At 41.0% G+C, this 8,590-nt stretch overlaps 2 protein-coding genes across 2 annotated transcripts in view; both read left to right on the top strand.

Moving 5' to 3' along the window:
* Positions 1-841: 841 nt before the first annotated feature.
* Positions 842-2,001, top strand: guca1g (guanylate cyclase activator 1g). Its single transcript, XM_042110488.1, has 4 exons — positions 842-1,036; positions 1,269-1,418; positions 1,526-1,616; positions 1,880-2,001. The coding sequence occupies exons 1-4, from the start codon at positions 842-844 to the stop codon at positions 1,999-2,001; spliced, it is 558 nt and encodes a 185-aa protein (XP_041966422.1).
* A 6,286-nt stretch (positions 2,002-8,287) lies between these two features.
* acte1 (actin, epsilon 1) overlaps positions 8,288-8,590 on the top strand; it is a 5,093-nt gene continuing 4,790 nt past the window's right edge. The window contains exon 1 of the mRNA XM_042110509.1: positions 8,288-8,429. The gene's annotated coding sequence lies outside the window, so the exon portion shown is untranslated. The remainder of the gene's footprint in view (positions 8,430-8,590) is intronic.

The following is an 8,590-nucleotide window of genomic DNA, read 5'->3' as shown; positions in this document are numbered from 1 at the left end:
TTAGAATCAGAATCCGTTTTACTGGCCAAGTATTTACGTACAAGGAATTTGACTGCGGTATAGGTGTTAACTCTCTATATTCAACAATTAGACATGTAGTAGTAACAAATATTAGTAACTTTAACATTCAGTAGACAAATAGTAAATATACAAAATAAACAAATACAAATATACAAATAAGACATAATATCAAGACAAGTACACATGGAGTGGGGTGTAAAGTGCAAAAAGTAATAGTGCAAATGTTGTGTGCAAGATGCCTATTGGAATGATAAAGTATGTAATGTTTAGGAGAAGTGGGTGAATGGCCAGAGTGGGGATGACCCCACTTATCCGCAGTTCAGGAGAGTGATGGCAGTGGGAAAGCTGTTCTTGTGCGCAGGGATCTGTAGCGCTAGCCAGAGGGGAGGAGGTTAGGAGGTACTGATCCTTTCTACAAAATACTACTCAAAAGTATATAATTCTCTTTTTTCATTTCTTAAATAGTGGGCTTGTACAGCGCTGATTTAAAGTATTGTTTCTATTCACAACATAGAGGGTCAAATAAGGTGTTGTACAGCGCTGATTTAAAGTATTGTCTCTATTCACAACATAGAGGGTCAAATAAGGTCTTGATTTGTCTTTAGACATGTTAGGGATTAAAGACTAATCGATTGGAGCCATCTAAAAATGGCTCCTTTCAATTCTATGTCACCTCAACTAGTTGAGAGGATTAAGTCAGTGTGTGTACGGGAGCCTTGGCAGCAGGACGCACATTGCTGGCATGCAGTCTTATTAAGAATGCTATTGATCAGCAGATGATGGGAAATATCTGACTTCTTTTGTCTTTGAATCTCGGACCATGGGTCAGTGCCAGAGTGAAGATGAAGAGGTGGAACTGTCCCAAATTCAAGCCCTCTATACAGCCTTCATGCAGGAATGTCCAAGTGGAGCTTTACACCTGCATGAGTTCAGAAAGATCTTTGGAATATCGAGCTCCTCAGAAACGGAGTGTCTTTACATGGAGAGAATATTCAAGTCATTTGATAAGAACCGGGTGGGTACTGAAATTATAGTTGAATTATTGCTGAACAGAACTCTAGGATTTGTAGTCACTCTTCATGGCATTGTAATCATTAATGGAACTGACTGCCCCCCCCCCCCCCTTTACTTCCCCATACTTATGCATTTTTATATTCCCACAGTTTTGTCCCGAGAAACACAAAATTGAGTCTTAATATACAATTTTTAAAATACGAAATTCTAATAAAATAACGTATGGTTTTCAGGATAATGTGATAGACTTCATGGAGTTTGTAGCAGCAGTGAACCTTGTCCTCAGAGGAAAACTCGAGGACCGACTGAAGTGGTCTTTCAAAGTCTATGACAGAGACGAAAATGGCAAACTTGACAGAAGTGAGGTGAAACACATAATAAAGGTGAGGACTGTACAACTAGATATTGCCACGTTTACAGGCTTTGCCACATTTACCCAAGATTGGGTAACTACTCACTCAGAGGTGGTTGTTATTGTTCTACTTTGCAGATAATTTACAAACTCAGGGAAAGCAACACAGACATGACACCTAATGAAGTCTGTGACAGAATCTTTGAACTTGTGGATTCAAATAAAGATGGTAAGATCTCCTTTACCAAGAAATTATTTATAATTAGCGCACAGCCTAGTGTTCATATACTGACCAAACTGACTTGCTGTATTAGGTACATGCACAGTAGCCTATACCTATAGCCTAAACTAATGCAACTGTCTTTTTGTGACATGTTTTGTGACAATGAGGTGTAATGCTGTCAGACCAATGTCTGAGATCAATGTCGTCAGAGTCATCGTTGTTTCAGTCAGAGATTGGATGATTATTTGAATGCATCCTCTGTTTCGTAGGCCAAATCACCCTTGCAGAATTTATGGAAGGGGCCCAGAAAGATGACTGGATTATGGAGCAGCTCAAACTGGACGTTAATGCTAGTGGATGGTTCAAAGAAAACTGGCAAAAGAAATTATAATCCCTCAAGATTCCCTTATTTATCCATGCCTGTAAACATGGATCGGCTGCACGTCATGCCTAGATATGCCTTCTGTTCTTCGGAATGCAATGATCCCTTTACATGTTGGACTGGATCACTACAAGTGGAATGTTTTTTTTTTTTATTTTGTATTGACTGCCTGGGTTATATACTGATGAGCTCATCATGACATCATGAGCTCCTGCCCAACATGCTGTTGGTAAGCCCCCAACACCCTGAGGTGAAGCTGCCATGGATTTGGAATGTTGTTCCCCTGCATCTCATAGATGCTCGATCAGATTTCTATTGGCCAGGGCAGAACTCTGCATCATATTTGTCAAACCATTCACAAAAAAAAGAAAAATTGGGCAGTATAGCAGGTCAGATTACTTGCTATACTGACAGAGGTCATTGCCATCATGGAATGCCATGGCCATGACGGTGTATTTAAGGACAGCACAGATTTTGCAGTTGTAGGTGGAATGTGTCAAACTGATTTCTGAATCACAGAGCAACCAAGAGCATTACACTCCCTCAGGTCTGTCCTCTGGTGCCAGAGCCTCCCCTGGTACATGATGTACACATGCCATCTCTTTTGGAAAGGAAAACTGTGAAAGCGTATTCTTCCACTGTTCAGAGCTACAGCTCCAGCAGGCCCAGGCCCAAGGGTGTGGCACAGGCACTGTGGCTAAGGGTGCGGCATAGGTACTGTGGCCATATAGTGTGATACATTGTGACATTCTTCTTGCATCCGCTGTAAATGGTTCGGCAATTTGTACCCGTTGTACCGTTGTTGGCCTAATGCATCAGTGAGGCCTCACCTGTGCTACAGTACACCCCACTACCAGACTTGGAGAGTAGACGTGTGGTCAAAATGAATCCAAGAGGTGTGAGACTGCAGCTTTATTCACGACGCCAGGAGCATGTTACCCACATGAAATGTCAAAGTAACAAGCCCACACATCTGTGGGTGAAGCCAACTCTTATACCTTACCCCACACCCATGGAAAATCACAAGTTGTCACCCTCCATTAATCACTTAACTATCTGGTATTTTAACAGAGATAAGAAATGTTTACAACCCCACTTAACCATCTGGTGTTTTGACAAAGATAAGAAATGTTTATGACCCCCCATCCTGAGGGTTACCCACAATTCGCTGACACAAGGGTTAATTTAACTAAACATTCTAACATAGGAGTTTCCGAAAACACAAGGGTCAGAGTAAGGAGATGACAATTAGATTTCACTACATGTATGTAAGGTATACTAAACATTCAATGAGAGACATATAAAATTTATCCCACAGACGAGTCATCTGGCTGGGATGGTTTCACTATGACAAAGTTTCTCTGCCATTACACCTGTTAATTTCTCGACATACAGAATGCTGTTATTATTGACAAATGGCTTCTCAGAAAACACATCCTACTCCCTAACAAGTGCTATTGTTGCAAGCTTTTCATTGTTGTTTTTCTTCCTCTGTGGTCGTAATGCTCATAATGTTTTGGCACATGGATGTGTGTGCAAGCAGCTTGATTACTGTGTTTGATTGCACTTGTAGGGCAGCTAACCCTCGCAATCACCACGCATAGAGAAAATATTCAGTGCTAGAAGCATGCCATCCACCGCCAAACTATTCAAAATACTTGAAAAGATGCTGTACACAATATACAATTATCCTTCAGAACATAATTCAGATGTGTCATTTGGTGTGCACTAAGATATTCAAGGACTCAACTTGCTCATGTTGGCTGTCGGGCCACAAGGCTGGAGGTCATGACAGATGGTGATTGGGAATGATGAACTGTCCTGTGCCACAGATAGACAACACACTTTTCACCACTACTGCCAAGCCATCTGCCAAAATATCTCACTCAGAAACAGCACACTATCATAATAAACTTACAAATAGAGTGGAGTTGCTAGAGTCCTTCGAGGCCACAGATTGGAGATGGTTTCTTGTTGATTCATTGTTATCATTAAACTTTTAATCTAGGCTTAAATTATGTAGGCATTGCTGCATTTTTGCACCAAAATATATTAACTTTTAGTTTCTGAGAGTTCAGTGAAAAAAAAAAAAGTGTTACACTGGCGGAAACGTCACAATGTAATACAGCCAAGTTAGTGCTCTGATTCATCATTTAGTTCTGTTCAAATTCTAGATCTTCAGCTATTATCAAATAGGAGACTGTTGACAGATGTGTGCGTGTAAGATATTTATTATTCAGTCATTGGAAGGGAATTGATAGCAGAAAGTATGCCTGGGCTGCCCTATGATTTTGGCAGTAAACTTGCTCAGTATTTTGTACTCATTTGAAATAGACCATAATGACAAATTTGAATATTTTGGATAACTTGACTAATCCAGTTCTGTTACTTGTTTAAAAAGTAACCAAACAGATAGATAAAATACCTTGACATTTTATGCATTTATTTCAAATGTTAAATGATGTAATAGCCATAGAAGATGAACCCACTGTAACCCATGATCAAAAGCATATACATCAAAACATTGTTTTTGTTTTGTTTATTCATAAGTCTACTTCCTCTGGGAGAGAATGTCAATGACACAATGTTAAATATTAAACCAGAGACGGTTGATAAAGCGAGACGATTCACAGAAGGGTTCTTCCTGTTCCCTTATGATGTAGGGTTCGCCAGCACCACGCCTTTTTAGGAGACTAGCGAGAGATTCTTACACTGTCGCCCTATGGAAGAAATCCTTTTTTTCTCTGATTATGCCCCAGCCCGAGAAAAACGACTTTGTTTGCCACTTGTCTGTCTGTGTTTGTAACCCACTGGTGTTCTAAAGGATCTTAAACAATTCCATAAAGAGCCTTGTTTAAACAGTTAGAATGGCTATTCTTCAGAATGGCTTGGAGTTAAATGTTGTGTCAGCAGGGTGTCATGTGAGGTAAAAGCCGGTCTATTGATGCACACTATCGTACTTTTGCATCTGTTCTTTGGATGAAAATGGTTTTAATCTATTTTCCTGTATGTGTGTATACTGTACTACTTGTACACAATGCGCTACATCTTTGTTGAACGGATATATTTATTTATTTATGTATGTATTATATTTAATAAATCTATCATGACTTTTTAATATAGAAATCGTGTGACAGACATTTGAGTTCACAGGAGGTGAAAATTCATCTGAAAACTAGACATGGTTAGCTGAGGTGAAGTATTCTTAACTCACACATGACTCCGAGCTTGTTATTTATTCTCTAAGCCACCAGTAGCGCTTATCCTCTTATACATAAGTAAACCCAGAAAACACCATAACCTCTCTGTTCAGGTGACAATGAAGTACATCAGAATGTCAGACACATTTACAACAGTATGTTTTGAGTGCTTTAGTTTATGATAGCTTGTGATCACCTGAAGCATTATGTCCTCTGTAAGTAAGTGTGGCTATCAAATATACAGAGTAGCAGCCCCCTGTTGTAATGCTCTTATGAGATTACCTTCTTGACCTTTAGCTTTACTTTAGGCAAGAAGATATATGTCTCCAGGACCATCAATAAATGGAGGTGATAAGCTGCTGGACCCCATCTTAATAGTAATTCAGTGTTTGTGTTGCAGCATAAGTAAAAGCAATGACTTAATTACAGCCACAAACTATCTTAATAATACTGATGTGTGAGATATTGTTCCTTAGTTCTGGTCTATATGGGGAATATGTCTGATGGAGCTAGGTAATGGAATCAACTCAAAATGTCAGAGTGATTTTATTCGCAGGTGGATTTAAGATTTAACCTCCTGCCATTTTTACTAAATTACTTCATGAGTTGTGTGGTGGTATTGGGGTTTTATTTGTGGCTATTTTGCATTAATCCACTACAGAAATATTTCCGACAGAATCTATTGCTGTGTGGTCTAAAATATATTAATTTATCTCCAAATGAATACACAATAATTTACATTTAATCCACTAAATTGATATATAACAATTGATATTGATTTACATTTAATCCACAATAATTAATTCACACAATTAATACACATCATATAAGAACACAGTAGACATTATCATTCAGATACATTGTTGAATCTTTCTGCCATGGCACCATTACCCCTAAGTCCAAAAGGAGAAACTCGCTCAAAACCTAAGTCCTGACTTATTTAATTATATACGCAGGGGCAAGTGGCAGGCTCCAGAAACGGAGGCCCAGGGAGGCCAGCAAATGTGTCCGACGGCTTTGGACACTTCTGGGGAGCTCCCCTTGGCCTGGAGGTACAAAAGAAACTAACCAGGATTCCCCCAGTAGCTGCGAGCGAAGAGCGAGAGTGGAGAGTGGAGAGTGGAGCATACTAAAGCATAAAAGTAACATTAAAACCAGTAAATGGATTTCTTCCAAACTGTTTCTGTTGAAAAAAGGACCCCACTTCATAGTAGGTTGTCTTTGGCTTTGTGAGAGGCAATATCTATGTTTAGTGAGGGAAGAATGTCAACTATGGAACAATGGCACTGGCTGCAGAAGGCTGGTTACATGATCCCATGGTGACAGGATCTCACAGGAAACCTCATAAAAGCTGCTCAGGACCCTAGGCTAGGCTTTGACTTTTGCTCACTAGTTTCTATGAGTTGCAGAGGGTAATTGGAAATAAATTATGGATAATGGACACATAAATGATGTGAATGAAGTTTGAATGTGTCTGTGTGATGGAAGAATTGTGAGAGGTTAATCTCGAGGGTCAGGGGCCAATCACAGATGAAGGGTAAAGGGCACGTCTGGAAACTGTGGAGTTCTCAGTCATATACTCTTCAACTCTTCATTGTACTGTCATGCACATAATGTTCTACATATACACACATATTCAATGTACGTATTCAATGCACATATTCAATCAGGTAATGGACATTTGCTTGATACTAAGCCAAAGCACACTCCAAGCCAAGCACACTCATTGATAGACACTCATTTGTCTTGTCTCTCTGCTCAAGCGCCATGCTCTGCACTAATGACCGGTCAGTGTGTGTGTGTGGCTCGTCCCCTCCATGACCATGTAGAGTAATGCCTATCCCCTCAGTCATCGGCATCAAGGCCACCCCTCCGAGCGGCCCTCCTGGCCTCTATCCCAAACCCAGCGGAACTGTGTCATTGTGAGATTGCTGACTTGCGTTGAGCTTCACGCTCTGCCTTGCTCCCGCGCGTGGACCGGGGCCAGCGCGGGTGCCCAAAATGACTAAGTGCCAGGTGGCAATGTGGGCCAGCATAGAGGAGATTTAAGATCACCTGTGACACAGGGATGCAGATCGCCTACATTGTGTAATGAAAGAGTGGTGTGAGAGGTAAGGTTATCCACTCTCACACGCCGGTCTCGCTCTGATGACTGCTTGGCCCGCAAGCTCCCACTAAGCAAATTAGCCATGATCTGTTTAATAACAGCGCTTCAGCATTAGCCATGATCTGTTTAATAACAGTGCTCCAGGGTTGTGTCATTTGGGTCCTGAGAGGTCATGTCCTCACCTTGCTATTCCAAAGTAACCCCGCTACCGTTTGGAGAAGTCAGCAGGCTGTGTTGCTGGGGAAAAGAATTTCATGCCATGCACAATTTAGTAACTAATAAATACACAATATTGTACTTGATGGTCTCGACTGTCTGCATTTATCCACCAATGGATGGTTAGTTGGTTTTTGTAATATTGGTTACAAAATATAAATATACTGCATTGCCATTTACTTTTTCTTCTCATTGAAAAGTGTACCAAGGACTACACTCATCTTGTGTTTGTCTATCTAGTCAAGGTTCAGTCTGCAGTGTTGTTTATTGTCTTAGTCAAGGACACTTCACTACACAGCCCAGAGGACTTGATTAAGGGACCTGAGTCATTGAGTCCTGAGTTTCCAGTACATATGGGCCTGGCCAACACCCACTGCAATGCACTGTTCAAAATTTCCTTTGAAGGCTTGGCAGGGAGTAGAGCCTTTTGTAGTTGCACTCCACAGATGGTATGCCTGAGATTGAATGACAGACAAGTATCTCCCATATCTCCATCATGACTGATGCACAAAGCCTTATTTTTAGAAGACATCCAGCATACCATTCTCTATGACTGGGAGGGCAACGTCCACCTTGATTCCCACAATAGACTGTGCCATCCCCCCCGGCTGCAATAAATTATCTTCCAGTGTTAAATATGAGATGTCTGCTGACGACCAGTGTAGTGGCACAGGGCTTGGTGTGTTTTTTTTCCTTTTTTCAATCGCACGGGACAGCCTACCTTGCTGTGATGTTGTTGCGGTGGTTGCGTTGTCACCTAAAAAGGTATGAGGGGCTAGGGGCATGGTATGGCACTGCCAGTGTGTGGGCCTATTTAAATAGGGGTTAGCATAGGAAGACACAGCTTACTCTCTCACACCTTCCCTCTCTCTTGGGAGCGATTGCAGACCAGCCTTCTCCTCCAGCTCTCCCGGGTGAGTCTGAGCCTCACTAAGCCCTATGCTATGGACAATATCTAGATCAAATCCTTTTTGATAAACAGGCTTTAAGTGCTATTGTTAAGGACTCTTTACACATACCATAGCACCAATATCAGCATAGGCTACCTTACCATATTCTTGAAAATATTTTGTAC

Source organism: Alosa sapidissima, chromosome 11 (assembly GCF_018492685.1).
Source record: "Alosa sapidissima isolate fAloSap1 chromosome 11, fAloSap1.pri, whole genome shotgun sequence".
Lineage (NCBI taxonomy): Eukaryota > Metazoa > Chordata > Actinopteri > Clupeiformes > Clupeidae > Alosa > Alosa sapidissima.
The sequence above is the reverse complement of the archived record's forward strand: the minus strand, read 5'-3'. Positions and strand labels throughout refer to the sequence as shown.